At 44.0% G+C, this 26,502-nt stretch overlaps 1 protein-coding gene across 1 annotated transcript in view; it reads right to left on the bottom strand.

The window, feature by feature from the left end:
• Positions 1 to 4,946: 4,946 nt before the first annotated feature.
• Positions 4,947 to 26,502, bottom strand: part of LOC135224679 (NADH dehydrogenase [ubiquinone] 1 alpha subcomplex subunit 5-like) — a 39,968-nt gene continuing 18,412 nt past the window's right edge. The window contains exons 2-3 of the mRNA XM_064263927.1: positions 22,644 to 22,805; positions 4,947 to 5,265 (exon numbers count right to left, since the gene is read on the bottom strand). Of these exons, the coding sequence (XP_064119997.1) occupies positions 5,098 to 5,265; positions 22,644 to 22,805 (330 nt within the window). The 3' untranslated portion in view covers positions 4,947 to 5,097. The remainder of the gene's footprint in view (positions 5,266 to 22,643; positions 22,806 to 26,502) is intronic.

The following is a 26,502-nucleotide window of genomic DNA, read 5'->3' as shown; positions in this document are numbered from 1 at the left end:
GCCATCAATTATTCCACTCATTTTTTTCCTCAGTTTGAAAATGAATGGCTACTACTCTATTCGGGTCAGTGACCCCTTAACCTTCTCGGCGGATAAAGTTGCATGTCAATAAAGTGGCGGAGTGGACTTAATTTACAGGATTCAGCTCGTGCTTACGTTTTGCAAAGTCACTTTTTAGTACGAAGCCACAGCATCGCATTTTCTCTTCACGTTCAGAGGTTGATACTGCAGGGTGTGGGTGGGGGTGGGGGAAAAAGAAAACAAAGAAAAAGAAATCAGAGAATAGGTCGTTGACTCAACGCAGTGAGTTTAAAACGTGTTTGCAGCTTCTCAGGTGTGCCATTGGATTACAAAATCGGGAGGGGAATTTAATTACAGAAGAAAACAAAAATAGGTATAATGAAATCGGTATATTACTCACTGAAGTGCTTGAACTCCTGTCAAGATTAAGTTATTTCAGTCTTTTTCTATTTTCGATTTGATCATGTGCTTAAAACGATCCTGTTCCTCAGAGCCCAAGGGGCCATTTGCCAGATCTAGTACTACTCTCTCTCTCTCTCTCTCTCTCTCTCTCTCTCTCTCTCTCTCTCTCTCTCTCTCAATATGCATACATGTGCAAACGCACAGACCCACCGACGTACACAATAGTTACACAGATGTACAACAATGCTTCGAAAAATATGACCACGTTTATCTACTTACATAAAAGTGTGTCTTCTGTATACGAAAATTTGCATAAACCTTCATACTAGTGCGCTTAATTTGATTTATGAAAATTTGGCTATGATGCCAAGCAGTAGGGCGATTTCTGCAATTCGCCGCTGCGACAGCATACTGAAAGAGGGAACTGGAGAATGGATAGGAACGGAGGTAGAGAAAAAGGCTGAAAATGCGGGTGCAGCTCTAGGCCGATAGGAAGTAGCAGCCTTCAGTAATGTCTATCGTGCACCTCGTGATGTGCGCTGACGGCCGCACTAACCCTATTCGATAGATAGAATACAAAACTTAGGCGCCAAAGGCCAAACACTCAGACCTATGAGCTCATTCAGGGCTGAAACGGAAATTGACACTAAAAAAGTTTGAAAGGTGTAGCAGGAGGAAAACCTCAATGCAGCTGCACTATGAATCAACTGTCAGAAGAGGGTGGAAAGTAAGATGGAAGAAAGAGAATATGAACAGAGGTACAGTAAAAGGAATGAAAGGGGATGCTGCAAAGAACCTTAAGTCATGCTTACAGTGCCACTCAAGAGGTGCACTGGCGGCATTACCTTCCCACGGGGACTATCCCCCCACCCCACTTCGAATTATGTATTCGTTTCATTCTCTTCCTCGTTTGTTTTAGGTCCACATACTACATACAGGCGTCTCTCTCGAGCTCTTTGCATTTTTCTACCACACTGCTCACTCTTGCCTTCATTCTGAAGGTGGAAGATCAGATTTATTTGCAAAGAAGTGCTTGTTGCGAGATATTTGTGTAATGCGGTCCAAGATTTCCGACCTCAAGTTTATGCTTGCTTCTGCTTGTGTTTTTATTCCCCCCCCCCCCCCCCCCCCCAACCCCAACCCCCGCCCACCTCTCTCTCTCTCTCAGAATGTTATCGCTTCTGCTGCTGTTTTTTTTTACCTCTCTCTCTCTCTCTCTCTCTCTCTCTCAGAATTTTTTCGCTTCTGCCGCTGTTTTCATACCTCTCTCTCTCTCAGAATTTTATCGCTTCTGCCGCTGTTTTCATACCTCTCTCTCTCTCTCTCTCAGGATATTATCCAACAACGTGCGTACAACGTACTTCATATGCAATCACCACCTCCGCTGGCTGACATCCTTCAGGGAAAGCACTTCTGGGTGCGTGATGCAGTTACTGGACTCCTTTACGGGCTACTGTGTCTTTGAAATGGAGAAACCCCAATTTTTTAGGGAGAATAGTTCCAAACAGATCGCCAAGCATTTAGAAAAGGTCAGAGTACGTATTCTTATCTCTGCTTATTGCTGTTAGAAATGTACTACACCTTGACCTTCCACCTATCGTTGTCATCTAGGACATTTGATTCAATATCATTATTTGAAATATAACTAAGTACTAGAGAAATCCAGCTGCCATTGAGAAAAAATATGTTTTCCAATGTCAATAGTGCTACAACACTTTGACGTCATCTTAAGTATATTATTATATCCGTTGTTTGTTTATCTTAAGGCCGAATTCATGTTCTTATTCGTATGTGTGTGTGTTCTGTTAATTTCACCGAGCATTTGTGAAGAGTAACACCCAGTAATACCTATAATCAATTACTACCTTTTGGTTTTAAGTAAAACTTGTTCGTTTCATCCACTACTATTGATTGGTTGGCTGATCATGATTTTTGGTACTTTTTAATTTAGACTTCTTCTCAGCTTAATCTAGTCGGGCTCACTGTTTTTGGTGAGCCTGTTTCGTTAAAAATTTAAGTACCTCGTAGATAAACGTGAGGTTGTCTACATTGACAGATAACTTTCGAGATATTCCTGCAGCCCAAGTGCTATTTCCTCTTGAAATGGTCATCTCTGGAAAAGCACACCAGAATGTGCTCATCACATAGAGGATTAACACAGAGGCACATTCTGTGGTTATACCCAGATTTCTAGATCCTTTGAAGCCTATCTCACCTCGGATCCTCTCACATTTCGTGACAGTAATTTAAAACAATTTCCTTCGTCCACTATATATTTTTATGAAGTAGCAGGGGCGATGACCACCTCTGCTGCCAGGTGTTCAGAATATGAGCGTAAATGACCCTTCCTGTATCATTGCAGGAACTTTTTTCTTGAGAAATTGCCATCTAATGGCACTTTTAGCCTCCTTGCCTGCTAGTTCATTCCCTTGCAAACAGTTACCAACAAAAGGTCGCAGATTTGTGCCTGAAGACACGAAAGAGCAACGTTTGGGCTTTCTGAATCAGAGTAAATACAGTTCAACTTTTTCCGTAGGTCCAAGATACTTGTCGAGTCACTGTGAATATCAGTTTTACATTTTTTTCTTGTGCACAAGTTTCAGATCATTGGCTATAGCTGTTGCTTCACCAGTGAAAATTGAAGGAGTTTGTTTATTTTTTCTTCTTTTTCATTGTACTTTTAGAGCATATGCTTATTTCTAGAAGGAACGATAACTGCACAATATTCAAATAATCTAGTTCTAAGATTTACTGAACTTTTGCCATCATCATTTAATTCTTCAAGCTGTCTGAATTATGAAGTTTTGAGCCCCTCAGTCGCAAGGGTCACAGCAAACCTAGCTCAAACTGAGTTTAATCTGACGGCATTGTGAGCACATTTGAAGACTCTTAAAGGGTGATCTGAAACCTCCTGTGCTGATTCTAAGCCCCATACTACAAACTACGTCCAGTTCCTTTACTTTTGATTTATGAGCATAAGAATACGCTTGGCAGTCATTGCCCGGTTTGGATCCGTACATTACATTATAGTGACTTCTCAGTAATTTTATCAGCAGCCCAGCTAAAAAAAACCTTGATACATCGTATACAATATTTAGTGATTTTCTATAGCAAGTTCCATACAGATTTTGATGGCTTAATAACATGGTGGAGTCAGTAAGTGTGTGCATCCATATAAATCTGCCAAAACTAATTATGAAATGAGCCTTTCAAATTTGTTGAGAAACACCTGGAACATTCTCACTAAAAACAGTGACCCCAACTAAGTAAGGATTGAGCTGACAGGAAAAAGATTATCATGTTGTTTCACAATAGATGGCAATGCAGAAATGGTCCCAATGCACATTTCACATTGTGCATTACATAATGAATTTACGTTTGAAAAATTATTCAAATATATGCCTTCCATGAAAATGTATTCATTCACCCAATAGCTCAAATTGGAGTAATTATCCCCAACTCCTAGTGGTACAATCTTAAAAAATGCATTTTATTCTGTAGAAATTGGTTATCACCAATTGGCTTGAGCATATCATCTTACATAAGTTAAATGTCTTTCATAGTACAGAAGTAAGAACACAAAAGATAGAGTTGTAGCAACTATGTACTTTGTATATTATATTTACGTTCGTTTTTTCACACTTATACAATTTGTATCCGACTTCAAACCTGCTAAAACCAGTTTTCATTCTTAAACTGGCTCTGATAATGTTTAATACATACAAGGTAATTCTCAACATAGTAGTCAAAGGAGTCACTAAAGAGAAAAGAATGGCCTATTTATCTACAGAAGAGCAACACTTAATGAAGACACTAACTTTGTTAGGGACAGATCAGTGACAAGGTGCTAGGAGTCAAGACAATGTTGCATTCAAATTTGTCAACATTAAATTTCAGCATACTTGGATATTATATAAGGAAGTGAGGACTCTTACATCTTTAAATGAAGTAAAATTTTCTATTGTATTTTTCTTGTATTTTTCACTGATGGCTTCATAATGAGTAACATATTTTTTGAAATGTTAACTGCAGTTACAGAAACATTTTCCAAAACCAGTTAAACATTTTTAGTAAGTTGAGCAATTTTCAAGTCTATACGTAACTGTATTTTCAACAATCCAATTTACAACCAACACGTTTACCTCTTTCACCGAAGAAAATTTTAAAATTTGGACTTAACAATACAAAGCAGTTTGTATACAATTTCAAACAACTGCTTCAACATCATACCTAGTGTTTAGCATCTAGTTATGTTTAATGACAGAAAAATTCTATGATTATTTGTCAGGCACTGATTGCAGACATATTCCCATCCATCAAAAAAGAAACATTAATACTTTTGTTACAAAAACATTCAACATTGGTTACTTCCAACCTTAAATGGTTATATCCTTTAACTTCCATCATTTAGAACACACCATTAATTATAACTATCATTTAGAACAAACTATTAATTATAACTATTTTTCACAGAGAGCAACATAATCAGACAAAGACATACAAAGGACAATCAAATTCTGTCATAGTCATTACTATTTTATCTATAAATTTCACCTATATTACAGTATTACTCTCTTGCATGAATCCACAGTAATGTACAGGACCTGATCTAGATCAAAATATTAACCTAGTATACAGAAATACATATTTAAATAATGCAAAATCTAGATCATCTTACAAAGGCCAATTCCATTGTCCCTTGGGGGGTTCCTGAACAAGAGGTTCCCACGGCTTCCACTCCAGCATCTTTCGGGCCAAACTAAGCTCACTGCTTGCCTGAACAATAACTTCTTCAATCTGGCCACAATTGATTGCCTGTTCCAATTTAGCAACATCCGGTTCCTAAGAAATAAAAAACAAACATTTAACTTTTCGTATTGAATTTAATTTTAAAGAGGAAAATTTCCTTAGTACTATGGTACATCATCTGGAGCATTCACATAATAAAATAATTGTCATTCCATCAAAAGAAGTTACTCTTAAGTTTCCTCAATCCCTGGTTCACTCCTATAATTCCCTGCCTGGTTAACATAGATCTGCATCTAGTCATAAGACGAGGGGAAGGCCCTCAAAATAATGCAATTAACATTTGTGTTAGAAATGTTTATATCCTCATCAAGATACAAACTACTGCCCTACCAGAACCTAACATTTACTTATGTGGAAAGGTGACCAAAGCAGAGTAATAATCCACTTACACTGTCGCCATAAAGTACTGTATAGTACTTCCTCTAAATCAGGCATGTTAACAAATAGGCCAGATTAAAGCAAAAATAAGCACAGTTTTTTTAGTATAATACATTACTGCAAGTGCCAAAATTTCTCAATAGCTTCAGTCATAGGATAAGAAATTAACAAAGCGGTTAAACTTGCCAGTTAATCCGTGGAAGTAGGATTACTTTAACGTCCATTTTGTGGGCCAAAGCTGTGATGTTGAACATTTTTACTGGGATAACAACAGAAACTAAAATCATTGTACTAAACCTGATATTTCATCAAGAATGAAGATTATTTGATGAATGATTTTTGGAAATAGCAACCAATAATGGCAAATGTTCAGTCAACTGACAAAAACTATATGACAAATACAAATGACTGAATTTAGAGTAAAAAGTTATGTACCACCTGATAGGTATGAGTGTGGTGCATGGTGGTCTTTGAAGATTGAGATAACAGTAAACTGTTAGTTAGGAAAGACTTGCTCTTGAATATGATCGTAAGTCTTATGAATAGAATCAACAGACAGAATCTTACTTTATCATTCCAGACTGAGTAATGTCAAGCTGACGTTAAAACAAGCATAACAGAAGTAGAGAGATGGTTACATTTATGGGACTAATGCACTAACTGGGCATAAGCCTTTTTCCCCCCATCTCTAGCTTATTCAGGTAGAGAGGAGATATTGGACATTTCTGATTTCATCCAAATTTCTGGTAGTTGGGTGTCAAATACATTTTCTGTCAGTTTCCAGTCAAGAGACTGCAGTAAATAATCAAAGCATTTCCTGGAAAGTAGGGCAGAAGAAAATACAGAGAAAGGTTGTAATAGGCAATCCCCTCGTTAGTATCTTCTTCATAAGTCTTAAAAAATGGTTTCTTGATTTAATCAGATATTTCACTCCAGTGCCTTTAAAAAAGGGCCTGAAAGATTGTGGCCCTAGAGGACGGTTTCTTCTGATTTCTTCATGGTTGTTGAATGAAGAAAGGAACTTACCTGTTGCTGCCTTGAGTGATTAATATGTCTCTCAGATAGGATACAGTAAAACCTTTAAGTGTATAAAGGAGGGAAGATTGATAGACCCTTTTGATACAAAGATGTTAGTTTGTTTGTACAAACTATATGATGTTTTCCATATAGAGGCGACAATAAATGTAAAATTCTTAAGATATTATCTCTTTACTGAAAGCAAATCACCAGGGACAGAATGAACGAAAGGTATGTGTTCCAAACTACCAAAATATTGACAAGATATCTGTCTTCATCTGTTGAGTTTGAAAAAAAAAATAGCAGAACAGAGACACTGAGCCTGAAATTAAGGCTACTGTATACAGTATTTTGTCAGGTTTTGTATAGGAGTTACTGATCTGCTACTTGAAAAAATTTCTTCATTCTTTAATGTTTTGAAAATTGTTTCCCTGTCTGGTCTTCAGCAATTAACTCATCCTAAATATTCAGACACAAAATTGAGTTCTAATACCTTTCTAATCACTGATCTTGACTTCTTCATTCTATTACCTTAATGGGCAAGTTGTATAAGATACTTCATAATCCTAATCATCCTATGCAATCAGACCTTCCTACACCATAACATCTACCCAGAACCAGTAGAACTGTGGTAAATCCTAATAGTCTTGCCTTTCCTTATATCAAGTTCAGTACCACACAGTTTTCATGAAATTTTTTTCCTGCTGTGACCAAACAGTGGAGTCAGATCTTCAGAAATTCAAACACTTGGTACAAAAGCTTGTCTGTTGCACAGTCTGACAAGACTCTCACCTCTCCTTCTCTTAGAATTACGAGTACCTTTTTATATAAATGTTTATGAAAGGTGGCTTTGTAAGTGCATTCCACAGTGTGGGCTACAGACAGTAAAACAAAGGTCTGTATCTTCATGAAACACATATGCCAGAATACCTGTACTGCTCTAAATCTTTTCATTTAAAAACTCCACATATGAAAATAAAAATGATATTGTTGTGATACAATAAAGTTTGTTCATACTTACCTGGCAGATATATATATAGCTGTATTCTCCGAAGTCCGACAGAATTTAGAACCTTACGACACGCAGTGGGAGGCCAGGTGGTTAGTACCCATTCCCGCCCCTGGGAGGCGGGTATCAGGAACCATTCCCATTTTCTATTCAGATTTTCTAGTGCCACTGTCTCCTGAGGGGAGTTGGGTGGGCACTATGAATATATATATCTGCCAGGTAAGTATGAACAAACTTTATTGTATCATAACAATATCATTTTGTTCATGAGACTTACCTGTCAGATATATATATAGCTGAATCCCACCATTGGAGGTGGGAAGAGACAGAATAGGATTTAGGAAACAAATTACATGTAGATGATTGACACCTTGGTTCCTTACCTGTTAGCATAGCTGACTTCGTGATTACTGTCACCCAAGTCTGCTTCTGCTTTACTAGTCTCTCCAGCAAGGTCCTGACCAAGCCTAACATAAGTTAATATAACATAACTTAGGCTAAAGAATGGGAAGTCCGCCTCTGGCGGCCGACCCAACAACCATAAACAAACACAATAAAATTAAAAACTCTTCCTAACCATTTTCTAAAGGGTAGGATGAGTGCTACCTCCTGACCCCAAAATTGTATCTGCGGAAACGTATGGCCCTAGCGAACAGCAGTTCTCATATGTTGTTTTCACATCCCTCAGGTAGTGTGAAGCGAACACAGAGTTGCTTCGCCAAAAGGTGGCGCCCAGGATGTCACTGAGTGCCATATTCCTCTGAAATGCCACAAAGGTTGCGATCGCCCTCATCTCGTGAGCATTCACTTTAAACAGTTTAAAATCACTGTCCTGACAGGATGAATGAGCCTCCTCTCAAGAACGCCAGAGCATTCTTCGACATAGGCAAGTCTGGCCTTCTTACAGAACACCACAAATTTTCCAAAGGACCTCGACATTCCTTCGTCTTATGCAAATAAAATTTGAGAGCCCTGACAAGGCACAGGACTCTCTCTGGCTCTTGTCCAACAATTTCAGCCATACCCATGATCTCAAAGCTCCTGGGCCAAGGGTTAGACGGGTTTTCATTCTTGCCTAAAAACGTCGGGCTCAAGGAACAAACGGCGTTATGCCCTTAAATTTAAAGCCTATATGCTTGCTGATGGCTTGAATTTCGCTAACTCTCTTCGCCGTCGCCAGAGCAGTTAGGAAAACAGCCTTTCTGGTCACATCCCTCAAAGTTGCAGAATGGAGAGGTTTGAACAGACTGGACGTCAGGAACTTCAAGACCACGTCCAAGTTTCAGGAAGGTAGCTTAGGCTGAGCCACCTTAGTGGTTTCAAAAGACCTTAAGAGATCGTGAAGGTCCTTGTTGCTAGCTAGGTCCAAACCTCTGTGTCTAAAGACCGCTGACAACATACTCCTGTATCCTTTTATTGTTGGGACTGCCAGCTTTTCTTCTTTCCTTAGATAAAGGAGGAAGTCAGCTATCTGATTCACAGAGGTCGTGGTTGAGGAAATGCCCTTCTTCCTACACCAACTCCTGAAAGCGGCCCACTTCGATTGGTACACCGCAAGGAAGCTCTCCTTGCATTGGCAATAGCTCTTGCCACTGGTCTTGAAAAAACTCTCGCTCTGGCCAACTTTTTGATAGTCTGAACACAGTCAGACTCAGAGCGGGGAGGTTTTTGTGGTACCTCTCGAAGTGGGGCTGTCTGAGTAGATCGACTCTCAAAGGTAGCGTCCTCGGGAAGTCTACTAAGAAGGTCATGACCTCTGTGAACCATTCCTTCGCCGGCCAAAGCAGGGCGATTAACATCATCCTCGTCCCTTCCGACGTTGCAAACTTCCTGATGACCTCTCCCAAGATCTTGAACGGGGGAAAGGCATACACGTCCATCCCTGTCCAATCCCAGAGAAGGGCATCTACCACTAATGCTCCTGGATCGAATACAGGGGAGCAGTATAGAGGAAGTCTCTTCGTCCTCGATGTTGCGAACAGATCTACCAAAGGACGTTCCCATAACTTCCACAGTTCCTGGCAAACCTCTTGGTGAAGGGTCCATTCGGTCGGAAGCAGTTGCTCCAGCCGACTGAGTAGATCCGCACGGACGTTCTCGACTCCTGCCACGAACCTCGTAAGGATCGTTACCTCCCGTGCTTGGGCCCACAACAGGATCTCTCTTGCTAGGCCAAACAGGGACCGAGAGTGTGTTCCTCCCTGTTTCTTGAGGTAGGCCAGAGCTGTGGTATTGTCCGAGTTGATCTGGACTACTCGGCCTGAAACTTGTTCCTCGAAGAACTGGAGAGCCAAATGAATTGCCCCCAATTCTTTGAGATTTATGTGCCAGGACACCTGTTCCCCTCTCCAGGTGCCTGACACTTCTTCCCCCCCTAGTGTTGCTCCCCATCCCGAGGTGGACATGTCGGAAAACAACACTAGGTCGGGGCTCTGAAGCTTGAGAGAAAAACCCTTTGCCAGCTTTGCAGGGTTCGAGCCACTACCTTAAGTGATCCTTTACTGGTTTTGAGATCCTCAAGATCACATCTAGATCCTCCTTGTTCTCCCAGTTCTCCACAAGGAAAAACTGGAGAGGTCTGAGATGCAGTCTCCCCAGGGAAACAAACTTCTCCAGCGAGGAAATGGTCCCCAGCAGACTCATCCATTCCCTCACCGAGCATGTTTCCTTCCCCAGGAAGGCTGAAACTTTGTCTAAGCATTGCTGCTGTCATTCCTGGGACGGAAAAGCTCGAAAAGCCACTGAATCCATCCGAATCCCCAGATACACGATGGACTGCGTTGGGATCAGATGGGACTTTTCAAAGTTCACCAGAAGTCCCAAGGACTTTGCCAATTCTAGCGTCGTATGAAGGTCCTCCAGACACCTCGACTCCGACGAGGCTCAAATGAGCCAATCGTCTAAGTACAGAGAGATTCTTATACTTGAAAGATGAAGCCATCTCACCACATTCCTCATTAGAATCGTGAAAACCATCGGGGCTGTGCTTAGCCCGAAGAAAAGAGCCCTGAACTGAAAAACTTTCCCCCTCAGGACAAACCTCAGGTACTTCATAGACTGAGGATGGATGGGGACGTGAAAATAGGCGTCCTGAAGGTCTAACGACACCATCCAGTCGCCTGGTCTTAAGGCTCCTAGAACCGACTGAGGCGTCTCCATCTTGAATTTTTGTTTTTCTACAAAAAGGGTCAGCCTGCTGACGTCTAGGACTGGTCTCCATCCTCCCGACTGTTTCTGCACCAGGAACAACCTGTTGTAGAAACCTGGGGATTCCAGGTCTAGGACCTGTTCCACAGCCCTCTTTTCGAGCATTTACTCGAGCAGATCGAAAAGAATCTGCTGCTTCTCTCGATGGTTGGAGGGTGACAGATCCCTGGGTGTAGTGCACAGAGGGGGAAGTTTGAGGAATGGGATCTTGTATCCCTTCTCGATGACCTCGAGGGACCAGCTGTCCGTCCCTCTCGCTCTCCAGGCTTTTCTAAAGGAAAGAAGCCTGGCTCCGACTGGTGTCTGAAGGACTTACGCATCATTTCTTACCCCTGAGCTTGGAAGGGGCTCTGCCTCTGGGCAGACCTCTTCCTCGAGGAAGCTCCTCCGCGAAAGGGTTTCTGCTTCCTAGAAGTCTGCCCAAGCGTAGTAGCCGAAGGGACTGCTGGACATCTGGATGACTGGGCTAGGAGGTCTTGAGTAGCCTTCTCCTGCAGGCTGACGGCTAGATCCTTGATCATAGACTGGGCGAAAAGATGGCTCGAAAGAGGGGCGAACAGCAACTCTGCCCTCTGTGAGGGAGAAACAGACTTCGCAGTGAAGTTACAATACAAAGCTCTCTTCTTCAAGAGCCCTGTACAAAAGTGCAAAGCCAGTTCCTCCAAACCATCCCTGACGGCCTTGTCCATGCACACCAAAATGCTGGACAGCTCCCCAGACTAATCGAGTCCAGACTCCGCGACTGCAAATCCAGGACTCCCAAACACCAGTCCAGAAAGTTGAATACTTCCATTGTCCAAAACAGTCCTTTCAGATGATGGTCTCATTCAGAAGGAGTCCACGACACCTTCGCCGAGGAAAGGAGGGACCTCCTTGGAGCGTCTACTAGGCTGGCAAAGTCTCCCTGGGAAGAGGAAGGAACTCTCAACCCAACGTTCTCTCCCGTTTCGTACCAAATCCCTGCTTTACCACTCAGTCTCGACGGAGGCAGAGCAAAAGAAGTCTTGCCTTGGGCCTTCCTAAAATCCATCCAGTCGTGGATCTTCTTGAAGGCTCTCTTCATAGAAAGAGAAGTCTTCATTTTCACAAATCCCGGCTTTCTACTCACTTTCGATGAAGCTAACTGTGAAGGAGGAGAGCGTGGGGCCCGAGGGTTGGAACTTGTCTCCAAACAATTCTCTAAGAAGGCGGGCCAAGATCTGGTAATCTGAGGATGAAGACGACGTAGCAGGCTGCTCTTCATCTGCGGCCTCCGATGAACTTCCTAACTCTCCCTCTTCCACGGGAGCAACAGACGAATCCACCAAAGAACTAAGAGGTCTAAGACCTTTAGGCCCAACTGTCAAGAGGGACCTCCGCTGCGAAGAAGAACTCGGCGCACAAGGCTGAGCGTCTTTTACAACAGCCTCTGAAGCGTCTGGAAGATCTGCGAAGGAAGCGTCCTGATGAGCGTCCTGACGAGCATCCCTACGAGCGTCCTGACGGGCGTCCGGAGCGTCATGCCTAGCAGCATGCAGAGCATCACGAAGGGGAGCGAGAGGAGCGTCTTGTCGAGCAGCAAGACGATCCCTGCTGCGATGAGCCTTACGGTCTTCCTCCCTCTCAACAGAAGAGTGTCTGGGGAGACGCTCATCGCACCCTCTAGACAAGCGCTGGGGTGCCGAACAAAATCTAGAGGGGGACGAAGCAGGTGAAGGAGACGAACGAGGAGAAGGAGAGGAGGACTGCTTGGACCTCTTGATAGGCAGCCTCGAGTCCTTCCTGCGTCGACGCGGCTCTGCAACTCTCTCAGCAATAAACGAAGCTAACTGCTGCTGCATAACAAGGAGCATCTTCTTCGTAGGAGAAGACTCCTTCTCAGGAGAAGGGCTGATCCTGTGGGAAGACGAGGGGCGAGGGGACGCCTTCTTCCTTCTCACAGGAAAAGCTACAGCTCTCTCCCTGGAGCGACTGGGGAACTCAACAGCGTCATCCTCTGATGACGTCCTGGTCCTCTTCTGCGGTGGGAAAGCGTCAAAACTCTCCGGAGACGACCGAAAAGCATCTGGAGAAAAGGGACGTGAAGCGTCCTCCTCTCTGAAGCTTCTCTTCAAAGGACGAGAGTCCTTCCGAGAGCTCCACCCCTTGCGCGGGGAGGACGCTTCGGAGGACGAGAAGCAATCCTAAAGGATTCGTGCATGAGCACGATCCTTGGCAGCCTGGGAAGCGTCAACAGGACCTGCCGAAAGGACGCCAGATCGGTGGGGAGCCCCCATAACCCTCTTTCGGCTTTCGACTTGCCCACTCCCTGAGTCCTGGGAGTCCGACAGAGGTCCAGGCCTAGAGGCATTATAGGGCCGATCTGACGGCCCCTTCACAACACTAGGGGCACTATAACTGCACTTCACCACACCACTTTGTAAAGCGAGCACTTTGGATTCCAGGTTACGGATGGACTCCATAATCACAGACAGGGCATTACCCTCCGCAGACACAATCTCAGGGCCCAAAGGCAACACCACAGGGTTAGGGGTAGCAAAGTCTACAGGAGGGTTAGCAGGTGAAAAATTACTACCCTGATGTCCACTGCCTGACACGCTCCTGGAGGAAGACCTGATCCTGTCACGCTCTAACTTGCGCACATAGGAATCATACGTCTTCCAGCCTGAATCAGACAAACTCTCACACTCCTTACATTGATCATTTACCAAGCACACGTCCCCAACAACTCGTGCATACAGTGTGGGGATCTACCGAAGCCTTCGGTAGCCTCACCTTACACTCTTCCACACAACATACCCTGAAACTAGCAGAACTAGAACCAGACATCTTATTCAAGAAAAATCAAAGCCAAATTCAAAACAGTCCACAATAGCGTGTGCCTAGCCACAAAACCAAAGACAAAAATGTTATTGTTATAATACAATTAAGTTTGTTCATACTTACCTGGCAGATATATATATACAGGCGGTCCCCGGGTTACGACGGTTCCGGCTTACGACGTTCCGAGGTTACGACGCTTTTTCTTAAATATTCAATGGAAAAATCCGTCCTGGGTTACGACGCTTGTTCCGAGGTTACGACGCTGACGCTTCCGACGCTCCGAGTTAACGACGCTTTTAAAAAACGCATACTATGATAAAATCCTTATAGTTAGCACAGTATATTAATAAAAATAAGTTTCTGGTTAGATTACAAAAAAAAAATTTTGAGATTATGATGATTTTCGACACTTTTATGTTGTATTTTTCTATGTTTTTTAGTGACGCCTCATATGCGGAACTAGTTTCCGAGCGAATGAATACATACTAGTTTACATATAACAGTCCAAAAAGCGCAAATAATGAAAAATCATTGCTTGTTTCCAGTAATAATAACAAAACGAAGTTTCTGTTAGATTACAACGCAAATTCCAAGTATCCAAAGAGAGACATTATCCAGTAATTTTGATCAGAGAGAGAGAGAGAGAGAGAGAGAGAGAGAGAGAGAGAGAGAGAGGCGTCTTCCGACGCTCCGAGTTAAGGACAGAGAAGTGTTCGTTTGCGGTTAAACGGCCTCTGACTCATGCCAGTAAATGTTTTGTTGATACTAATAATATAAGCCTATTTAAAGATACGTTTACTTTAATTAGTCTATATGATACGTAAATAGTAATCAACTGTTCTTGTAGCCCTCAATATTTGGCATAATCGAAGTATCCAAAGAGAGACATTATCCCCAGTACGTAATTTGATCAGAGAGAGAGAGAGAGAGAGAGAGAGAGAGATGAGAGAGAGAGAGAGAGAGAGAGAGAGAGAGAGACGCTTTGGCAAACAATGGTCTCGGGGGTTTTTATAGCTTCCTTCTGCTTGATGATCGTGGATATTGTAGAAGGATTTCGACCATACTCGTTTGCCAATCGACGATAGACGAACGCCTCGTTCATGCTTTGCTATAATTTCATGTTTTGGCTTCCATCGAAATCATTTTCTTGGGTTTTTTCTTATCACCTGCTTTGTCTTTAGCTTTGAGACCCATGGTTAATAATAAAATAGACAAAATAATACGAAAAATAGGCGCAAATACAACGAACTAAACAACGACGTGTTAACATGCAGCACAACAAACAAACAGACTGAACGCCATTTATCGGTCGCCTATACAACTAACACTCATCGCAAAATCGTATCTCCAAATATTTCGTTGTATATCAAAGCTTGTATTTTCGCAAATTTTCTGTTATATCTCAAAAACATTCGTATATTAGGGCAATCGTATGTCAAGTTTCCAATGTAATTTGATCAGAGAGAGAGAGAGAGAGAGAGAGAGAGAGAGAGAGACGCTTTGGCAACAATGGTCTCGGGGATTGACGTAAACGTTTATTTTCTGAAACAGATAGGACAGAGAAGTGTTAGTTTCATTAAACGGCCTCTGACTCATGGCAGGAAATGTTTTGTTGTACTAATATATAAGCCTATTTAAAGATACATTACTTTAATTAGTCTATATGATACGTAAATAGTAATCAGCTGTCTTGTAGCCCTCAAGATTTTGCAAAATCACTCCAGGTTGTACATAAAAACTTTCAAGAATGTAGTGTCACCAGAGGATTACAATAGTTTTTACCTTCAAAAACCAGCATTCTTTTATGAAAATAACTCCAGGTTGTACATAAAACTACAGGAACAACATGTAGTGTAACCAAAGGATTACAAAGTAAGGTTTTTATAACTTTTTATTAGTTTAAGACATATTTCCAAGCGTCGTTCCGGCTTACGACGATTTTCGGCTTACGACGCGTCTCAAGAACGGAACCCCGTCGTAACCCGGGACTGCCTGTAGCTGTATTTTCTGACGTCCGACAGAATTTCAAAACTCGCGGCACACGTAGTGGGCGGCCAGGTGGTAGTACCCATTCCCGCCGCTGGGAGGCGGATATCAGGAACCATTCCCATTTTCTATTCATATTTTATTCATGACCCTTGTCTCCTGAGGGGAGGAGGGTGGGCACTCTAATTATATATATCTGCCAGGTAAGTATGAACAAAACTTAATGTATTATAACAATAACATATGTTCATGAAACTTACCTGTCAGATATATATATAGCTGAATCCCACCTTCGGATGGTGGCAGAGACAGAATAGGATTTTAGGAAACTTAAAATTAAGTAAAAGATTTACTTCTTGGTTCCTTGCCTGTTAGCAAAGTAGACTGTGATTACTGTCACTTAAGCCTGCTTCTGCTTTTATCAGAGTTGCCAGCCAGGTGTAGACCTGTAGTGCTGGTGCACTCTGGATGCTCTGTCAACGGGGACGTGACCTCAATGTGACAAGACCATCTAGCCAAACATATGGGAGTAACACAGCAAACCGACCACCACCTGACCAACTAACCAAAAAACAAAAAAACCCTGACAGTTTAAACTAAAGAATGGGAGATTTCCACAGAAGATCTCACCATCAACCAAAAACACAATAATAAAACTAACCTAAACTAAGCTAAGGGATAGGGAGAGAGCTACCTTCAGCCCACAAAACTGTGTCTGCCGAAATGTAAGGCCCCAAAGAACTACAGTTCTCGTAAATCGTTCTCACATCCCGAAGGTAATGTGAGGCGAATACGAGGAATTGCTCCTCCAAAAGGTGCTATCAAGGATATCTTGATAGACATATTCCTTTGGAAGGCAAGAGAAGTAGCTACGGCTCTGACTTCGTGAGCTTTCACTTTAAAGAGGCTCAAATCAGTCTTCTGGCAAGATGAATGAGCCTCTTTAATGACGTCCCTCAAGCAAGAAAGCCACAGCATTCTTCGACAATGGCAAATCTGGTCTCTTCACCGAGCACCAGAGATTACCTGAGGGACCTCTTATCTCTTTAGTTCTATTAACATAGAACTTGAGAGCCCTGACAGGGCGCAGGCCTCTCTCTGGTTCTTGACCCACGAGACCCAAACATACCTTTGATTTCAAAGCTCCTCGGCCAAGGATTAGACGGGTTCTCATTTTTTGCCAACCAAGAAAGACGGGTCTCAACGAGCAGACAGCGTTGTCCCCCTTGAAGCCCACTAGGCTACTGAACGCTTGGATTTCACTAACTCTCTTCGCCGTCGCCAGAGAAGCTAGGAAAAGCGCTTTCCTCGTCAAGTCCCGTAGAGAAGCTTCGTGGAGAGGCTCAAAGGGACTTAACATTAGATGTTTCAGAACCACATCGAGATTCCATGAGGGTGGTCTTGCCTGTGGAATCTTGGAGGTTTCGAACGACCTTAAGAGATCGTGTAGATCCTTATTGTCGGAGAGGTCCAGTCCTCTGTGGCGAAAAACGGCAGACAACATACTCCTATAACCTTAATGTAGGAACTGCCAATTTCTGCACATTTCTTAAATAGAGCAAGAAATCTGCTATCTGGTTCACAGAGGTCGTGGAAGAGGAAATTCCTTCCTTTTTGCACCATGCCCTGAAGGAGGCCCACTTAGATTGGTAGAGGCTCTTCGAGCATTAGCGATTGCTCTCGCAGCTGCCTTCGAAAAGCCTCTCGCTCTGGCCAACTTTTCGATAGTCTGAACGCAGTCAGAGCCAGAGCGGAGAGGTTTGGTGATACCTTTTGAAGTGAGGCTGTGCTTGAGTAGATCTCTCCTCCAGGGCAACGTTCTTGGGAAGTCCACAAGGGAAAGTCATGACCTCTGTGAACCACTCTCTTGCTGGCCACATCGGGGCAATCAGAGTCAACCTTGTCCCTTCTGAAGCTGCGAACTTCATGACTTCCCCCATGATCTTGAATGGGGGAAAGGCGTAAAGATCTAGGTCTGTCCAGCTCCAGAGCAACGCGTCCACCGCAATTGCCCCTGGATCCAGAACCGGGGAGCAATACAGAGGAAGCCTCTTCGTCCTCGACGTAGCGAACAGGTCGACTAGAGGACGTCCCCACAGTCTCCATAATTGCTGACAGACTTCCTGGTGCAAGGTCCACTCTGTTGCAGAACTTTGATTTTTCGACGACTGAGAAGGTCCGCCCTGACATTCTGTACCCCTGCCACGAATCTCGTCAGGATCTTGATCTGCCTTGCGTCTGCCCATAGCAGAACTTCCCTCGCAAGGAGAAAAAGGGATCTGGAGTGAGTTCCTCCCTGATCTTTAGATATGCAAAGGGCTGTGGTACTGTCTGAGTTGACTTGAATGACCTTGCCTGACACTTTGTCTTCGAAGAACTGCAGCGACAAGATTGCTGCCAGTTCCTTTACATTGATGTGCCAGGCTACCTGTTCCCCTCTCCAGGAGCCTGACACTTCCTCCCCCCCTAGTGTTGCTCCCCAACCGGAAATGGAAGCGTCTGAGAACAACACTAGGTCGGGGCTCAGAAGATTTAGGGAGAAGCCCTCTCCCAACTTCTGAGGGTCGAGCCACCATCTTAAGTGGTTTTTCACTGTGTTTGAGATCCTTAGGATCCCATTCAGGTCCTCCTTCGACTTCCATTCTTCCGCAAGGAAAAATTTGAAGAGGCCTGAGGTGCAGTCTTCCCAATTAGACAAACTTTTCCAGCGAGGAAATGGTGCCCAGCAGACTCATCCATTCCCTCGCCAAACAAGCTTCTCTCCTTAGGAAGGCTGCGACTTTCTCAAAAATAAACCAGCTGCTGACGTTCCTGGGATGGAAACGCCCGAAAAGCCACTGAATCCATCTGAATCCCCAGATACACGATGGACTGTGTCGGGGTCAGATGCGACTTTTCGGAGTTGACCAAAAGACCCAGGGACTTTGCTAGGGCTAACGTCGACTGAAAGTCCTCCAGACATTTTCGTCTCGACGACGCTCTGATCAGCCAATCGTTGAGGTAGAGGAATATCCTGATCCCTGAAGAATGGAGCCACTTCGCTACATTCCTCATTATAACTGTAAAAACCATCGGGGCCGAGCTGAGACCAAAACAAAGGGCTCTGAATTGCCAAACCCTGTTGCCTAAGACGAATCTCAGGTACTTCCTTGAAAGAGGGTGGACGGGGACGTGAAAGTACGCGGTCCTGCAGGTCCAGAGACACCATCCAGTCGCCAGGTCTCAAGGCTCCTAGCCACGACTGAGACGTCTCCATTTTGAACTTGTTTTTCTCCACAAAAAAGATTGAGCCTGCTCACATCCAGGACTGGGCGCCAACCCGACGGACTGCTCGGCACCAGGAAAATCCTGTTGTAGAAGCCCGGTGACCCCAGGTCCAAGACTTGCTCCACCGCTCTTTTTCGACCATCTGGTCTAAAAGATCGAAAAGGATACTTTTCTTCTCTCCCTGATAAGTCGGAGAGAGGTCTCTGGGAGTTGATGTTAAAGGAGGAGGATGTAAAAAGGGGATCTTGTACCCCTGCTCTACGATCTTGAGAGTCCAAGGGTCCGCCCCTCTCTGCCTCCATGCCTCCGCAAAGAACTTCAGCCTGGCCCCGACTGGCGTCTGAAGGACAAGATCTTCATTTGGTGGATTTTGGCTTAAATGAAGCTCTCCTCTCGAAAAAACCTCTCCCTCGAGGAGCTGCTCTCGAGGGGGTGTCCCCGCGAAAGGGTTTGACTTTCTTCAGGGGGTTTAACGAATGAAGATGGAAGGAACTGCTGGGGCGTCTTGAAGACTGTGCCAAGAGGTCCTGGGTCGTCTTCTCCTGCAAACTCGTTTGCAAGATCCTTTACCATAAACTGGGGAAGAGATGGTCCGAAAGAGGCGCAAAGAGCAATTCGCTTTCTGAGCGAGGGAGAAACCGACTTAGCAGTAAAATTACATAGAAGAGCTCTTTTCTTCAGGAAGCTGTTCCAAAATAAGAAACCAGCTCTTCCGAACCATCCCTGACGGCCTTGTCCATACACGACAACACGCTGGACAGCTCCCTCAGACTGAGAGAATCAGGGCTTCTAGACTGAAGGTCCAAAACTCCCAAGCACCAGTCTAAGAAATTAAAGGACACCAAAGTGCGCAGCAGTCCCTTCAAGTGGTGGTCCGTCTCCACAGGAGTCCAGGGACACCTTTGCAGAAGATAAGAGGGACCTCCTCTGAGCGTCCACTAAACTGGAGAAGTCCCCAAGAGCGGACGAAGGAACCTTTACCCCCACGTCCTCCTTGGTTTCATACCAAATTCCTCCTTTCCCGGAGAGTCTAGAGGGAGGAAGGGCGAAAGTGGTCTTGCCCTGGTCCTTCCTTCGAGACATAAAATCTTGTAGCTTCTTGAAAGCCCTCTTGGTCGAAAGCGACGTCTTCATTTCGACAAACTCAGGAGTCTTGACTGACTTAGAAGACGAAAGTTGAGAGGGAGGAGACCTAGGGGCTGCCGGCTGAAACTTATCCCCGAAGGACGAACGTAACAGCCGCACAAGAACCTTATAGTCTAGACAGCCGAAGCTACAGGAGGTTCTTCTTCGACTGAACTCGCTGGACTACTAAGCTCCCCTTCTTCTCTAAGAGGAACTGGAGAACGTCCATCCGGAGAGGGCGTACGTCCAGCAGGCTTAGGCCTGAACAAAGACTTCCGCTGATTGGAAGTCACCGCTTCAGGTACGGAATCGCCCTTACGACGATCCTTTGAAGGACGGACATCCTGTGAACGTAGAGCGTCCATTGAAACAACGGGAACTGTCTTACTAGACACGTCCCTACGAGAGGAAGCGCGAGCTTCCTGACGAGAGGCGCCAAAAGCGTCCTGCTTAGCCAAGCAAGCGTCCTGCTGAGCGTCCTCAAAAGCGTCCTGCTCGTCCGAAGCGTCCTGCTTCGAACGGCGAGCGTCTGCCAAGCGTCCTCAAAAGCGTCCTGCCGAGAGCGCAAAGCGTCCTGCTTCGAACGGCGAGCGTCCTGCTGAGCGTCCTCAAAAGCGCCCTGCCGAGAGCGCAAAGCGTCCTGCTTCGAACAGCGAGCATCCTGCCGAGCGTCCTCCAAAGCGTGTGCGAAAGATCTACTCGGAGAACGAGAACGGTGACGATCCGGAGGCGGAGAGAGAGACGAACAAGACAAGAGAGAATGAGACTGCTTCGTCCTCTTGACGGGCAGCCTGACGTCTTTCTTTCCCTTCTCCGCTTAGGCTCGGACTGCTGCTGGGCGAGTCCTTTGAGCCATGAGAGATGAAATCTGGTCCTGAAGGGACAAAAGGATATTCTTCGTAGGTGACGAAGAAGAAGAAGGGGCAGGACTGACCCTGCGAGAAGGCGAGGGGCGAGGGGACGCCTCCTTCCTTCTCGCAGGTACAGCTACCTGCATCTCAGGGGAACACGCCTGTGGGCGCAACCCAACGTCCTCGTCGGTTGAGACTCTACCTCTCTTCTGAGGAGGAAAAGCGTCATACGCGTCCTCTGAAGAAAGCGGTGACATAGGACGTGAAGCGTCCTCAAAACGAAAAGTCCTTTTCAACGGACGCGAGTCTCTCCGAGCGCTCCACCCCTTGCGCGGGGAGGACGCTTCGGAGGACGAAAAGCAATCCTTCAGGACGCGCGCTCGTGCGCGCTCCTTGGCAGCCTGGGATTTAGCAACAAGGCCTGCCGAAGGGACGCCAGATCGGTGGGGAGCTCCTGTAACCCTCTTGCGGCTTTCGACATACCCACTCCCTGAGTCCTGGGAGTCGATAGAGGTCTAGGCCTAGAGGCATTATGGGGCCGATCTGACGCCCCCTCCACAACACTAGGGCACTATCACAAACTTTCACAGGGCCAGTTTCTAAGGCCAACACTTTCGATTCAAGAGCGCGAATAGACTCGAGAATCAGAGAAAAGGGCGTTACTTCTCCAGACACAGCAATAGGGCCCGAAGGCAACAAAACAGGATTAGGTTGAACAAAATCTACCGGTGTTAGAGGAGGAGAAATATTACATTCCTTACCTTTTGTAGAACTGCTCTTGGAGGAAGACCTCCTGACTCTATCGCGCTCCAATTTACACCGATAGGTCTCATACATCTTCCATTTATCATCTGACAAATCCTTGCATTCATTGCACCGATCATCAACCAAGCAAACATGTCCCCTGCATTCCATACAAACTGTGTGAGGATCAACTGAAGGTTTAAGAAGCCTCACCTTACATTCACTCCTCACACACACTCTGAAACTCCCTGTACTTGATCCCGACATCATGTACACAGAAAAGCCAATCCAAAATCAAAAGCCAATCCACTATTACGCGTGCCAATCCAACAATCCAGAAGTCGATACCAAAAGTCAATCCAGATAATTTAAAGCGAGATAATCCAAAAATCCTAGACGGAGGTACTGCAAACAGTTGTTTCCAGCACCGGCGACAGAAAAAATATGATAGAAAATGGGAATGGTTCCTGATATCCGCCTCAGCGGCGGGAATGGGTACTACCACCTGGCCGCCCACTACGTGTGCCGCGAGTTTTGAAATTCTGTCGGACGTCAGAAAATACAGCTATAGTATATATATATCTGACAGGTAAGTTTCATGAACAAAACCAAAAGTCAATCAGAATACTTAAGTGGCAACAAAGTTTACAAAATCCAATGACGGAGATACTGAAAACAGGTGTTGACAGTACCGGCGACATAGAAAATCTGAATAGAAAATGGGAATGGTTCCTGATACCCGCCTCCCAGCGGCGGGAATGGGTACTAACCACCTGGCCTCCCACTGCGTGTGTTGTAAGTTTTGAAATTCTGTCGGACTTCGGAGAATACAGCTATATACTACATATATATCTGACAGGTAAGTCTCATGAACAAAATGTGTAACCATTATCAAAGTATAAGTACATTTATTTTAAAATTACTTTATTCTGAATGAGGAATGAGCTATGATGCAACATGTAGAAATACAGGTACTTCTAGAAAGAAATTATGTCTAATTATGTCTGTCAGAAATTACTACTTACTGTTTTAACAAGGTTATGACGTTCTGTAACTATCTGCTCAGTGTACTTTCTGTAAGATGAATCCGCAGGCATTTTTTGCAAGCAGCGAAGAATTTTGCCATACAACACTCCTAGTGTATGATGTGGATTGGTTGCCACTGCTAAACCAGCTATTCCAGTGGCCTGTGAAGTAAAAGGAAAATATATTAGTGTTAGTTCCTGTCCCTGTCATTGTTAAATTCATAATTGTCTCTTAATTAGTTAAGTTACACATCTCTGTCATCTGGGAAAGCCTTCATCACATAAACACATGGACCAGATACAGCATATTATGTGTACCTGAAAAATGAAGTTTTTATTGTAAAACTAATATTGTAATACCTACCTGAACACTGAACTAGCCTGGTCACTTACCAGCCCGAACCATCATTATTAAAAATTTACCAAATCTTTGGTTAAAATAAAACGATCAGTGTTGCCAATCTCCTGGCAAACACCCTCGTTACCTAGTTACCAGCCCACCGCTAGTAGCCCTGCCTCACGGGCCGGTCACACCTGCCCTCTCACGTCAATCATAACTCAATAACTCTGTATGAGAGGGGAGGAGGGTGGGAATCATTCAGGTGTTCAGGTAGGTATTACAATATTAGTTTTACAATAAAAACTCATATTGCAATACACCCCCTGACACCTGAACTAGCCCGATTAACAACATTAATTTGGAGGTGGGGAATCAAATCTGCCCGGCCCTCCACTGTACTAGTTGTCCAGTCAATATAATTGAGTACGCGAGTCAGTCTCAAGTTCATTTGTCACTCGTCCAAGCTAATCTCCCATGTGTGGCCTTCTAGGCCTGCCATATGTGGAGGGAAAAACTCCCTGCACCTCTACCCTAAGGTCAAACTCATTGAGTGCGGAAGGGATACAAACCTGTTTCCTCTCAGCTGGCTATGTGCCTCACCTGAGTAGAGGAAAAAACTGAAGACCTCCCATGTGGCTCTCCGCCTCTCATGTATGGAGGGAATCTGAAGACCTCCATGTGCCTCTCGGCCTCTCATGTATGGAGGGAATCTGAAGACCTCCCATGTGGTCTCTCGGCTCTCATGTATGGAGGGAATCTGAAGACCTCCATATGGCTCCTCGGCCTCTCATGTAGGCGAGGAGCCATGCAACCATGTCCATCGCGTCTGCGACGGTGTCGTCGATCGTAGTGATGTCCTCTTGTAGTGTTGTACCTGCCTGTCTGTACTCTGCCTGGTTGGCACTTGAAAGAATACCCTCAGATAGATCTAGGACATGTTCTTTCCTATCTGTCCTAATACTTAAAATCCTCTTGTGATATATCCTATCATGAATACCTTATACATATTCCTAATAGTCGCTCCCTACTCTAATACTAACTCAGACAGCAAGATTGTTGGGTTTAAAAATAGAATTTAGGCCAAAGGCCGAGTATTGGGACCTATGAGGTCAGTCAGTGCTGAAGGGAAATTGAGAAAGTTTGAAAAAGGTGTGGAAAGAAAAAAGAAAAACCTCTGTTGCACAATGAGTCCAGTGTTAGGAGAGCGTGGAAAAGAGGATGAGAGAATATGAGAGATGAAAATCATGAAAAACAGAAAAGTGAGAGAGAGAGAGAGAGAGAGAGAGAGAGAGAGATAGAGAGAGAGAGAAGAGAGAGAGAAACACAATCGTCTAGGATAAAGAGAGAATATAAAATCAGGGAAAAGAGAGAGAGAGAGACGAGAGAGAGAGATGGCGAGAGAGAGAGAGAGAGAGAGAGAGGAGAGAGAGAGAGAGAGAAATTACGATCGTCTAATATCTCCACCTCCGCAAATTGCAGCAAGTTAAAAGGGTATTATCTTAACGATAATACTCGTATAACTCCGTACAGCTATGAAACAAACACCGAACGAGAACTTGTTGCTAATGCGATCGACTCCTATAACAACATCACTTTATTGTATGATCAGCGTTGTGACAGTAATCGAATCCGATAGCAACATCCGTTATTGTATTCATCCGCATGGGACGGTAATTACTGTATTCATGTTTATAAATGCAGCTGAAGCTAATAAGGCAAAATTACGTTCATCAGCAACCTGGACAGAAGTCCCGAGGCTTTTTGTATGAATTCCAACGCAGCCGATGGTAAAAGAAACTAATAGCAGAAAGAGCTCATTACTGTTGTTTTCACCCAGACAAAGGATTAATAAACGTATATAAAGTGTAAGGTTCGTAATACCTATGAAAACGAGTGAAAAACGAACGGAATCCTAAATTTAACGCCATCTAACCCGAGGGAAAAAAAACTAGCTTCCAATGAGACGTATCAGTCAAAATTAAATTTGGTCTTAAATTACATCGTAAAAACACGAACAGTATGACTTCGTTACATAAGTTAAGTATCCAGATATTCATGAATATGCTAACTAACGACAAAAAACATTAGCCGAGACCAAGTGATATGGTTGAATCTGAAGCCAAGGAGAAAAAAAAAAAAAAAATAGACTAGCCGGCATCCTTGTCTGTCTAAAACAACACCTCCTTACAATATGCTGTTTGACGACAAGCTAGTGTAATTGTAATTTAATTGAAAAGTAATAAAATAATAAATTTAAAGGTAATTAAATTAACTTTATTAGGCAATATTAATTTTCAGTTGTAATTGTAATTTGATAATACGACTGGTAATAATTTGTAACTGTAATTGACATAAGCTCAATGTAAATACTGACGGCAATAGTCGTGTTAAACGTATGAAGACGTCATACATACAAATTCCTTATATATGACATCTGATTATATGCCCCAAGATAGATACCTCATTGACTATATTAAATGTCAACATAGTGAAGGACACGTCTCCGTTTAAGACGTTTGTACAAAACTTGGCATAAGTGAGTGTTGTTACGTTAGTCATTTTAGTCAATCAGGAGAGAATGAGATGGATCTGGCGACGCAAACCCGTATTCGTCACCCGCTGATTCCAGCGTGAATGACTTGCCGAGTTCTTTAGTGTTTATACTTACGCCAATATGACGATACAACATAATACAATTATAATGCTTTTAGTCGGACAGAATCCGATCTTCATTCTGTTCGATTACATTCATATTAATTATCCTCAGATCGGATTCTCGTTCGTTTCAATTACACCTGTATTGAATTATCCGAAGTCAAGAATGCCTTAAGCCTACAGCGTTAGCCAATATAAAAACCCCGAACTACCGTATGTTGTACAGCGAATACTTTTAGGTTAGGCTAGGCTACTGAATATGCATACGATATATCATCGTGAACACTAGGCTAACCGTAGTTAATTTTATTCGATTTCTCTTCATACTGAATATCGTAAGTCAATATGCATTGAACGGAGAATTAGTTGATATTAAACAATTATCGTATTAGTATTACATAAAAAGAGGAAAGTAACCTTCAAAGACGAAGGAAAGGGCATATCTGAAAGACCAACCCTGGCCTAAAAGCTTCTGATGCAAGGAACTCGAAGCAGGAAAAAGCCTAAAGATGCTCTAAGGACACTGTGCTTCTAAAAAACTACTACTTTTAATAGAAAAACCGACCCGAAGAAGCCTGCACTTCTCTTCCTAAACTAAACACTATGTAGCCTATTATCCCTACTCGTCTATATCTGACCTAAGTTTTTATCATCCTGAGAACTAACACATCGAGGGAAGGGAAATCTGCTGCCAACACTGCCTGCTCCGCGCAGGGGGGACGGCGGATCTGCCTGTGGGCTTGCGGATCCCCATAACCCCCAGCACCGGTTAGGGCTGATTCTGGAACAGGCAGGGGAGCTGGAAAAGAACGATTAGTAATTTCAGTATCCTATGCTCGATCTATCCTCACATAATCTTGACAT

This window comes from Macrobrachium nipponense, chromosome 12 (genome assembly GCF_015104395.2).
Source record: "Macrobrachium nipponense isolate FS-2020 chromosome 12, ASM1510439v2, whole genome shotgun sequence".
Taxonomy (NCBI): Eukaryota; Metazoa; Arthropoda; class Malacostraca; order Decapoda; family Palaemonidae; genus Macrobrachium; species Macrobrachium nipponense.
Note: the sequence above shows the minus strand (reverse complement) of the source record. Positions and strands in the feature narration are given on the sequence as shown.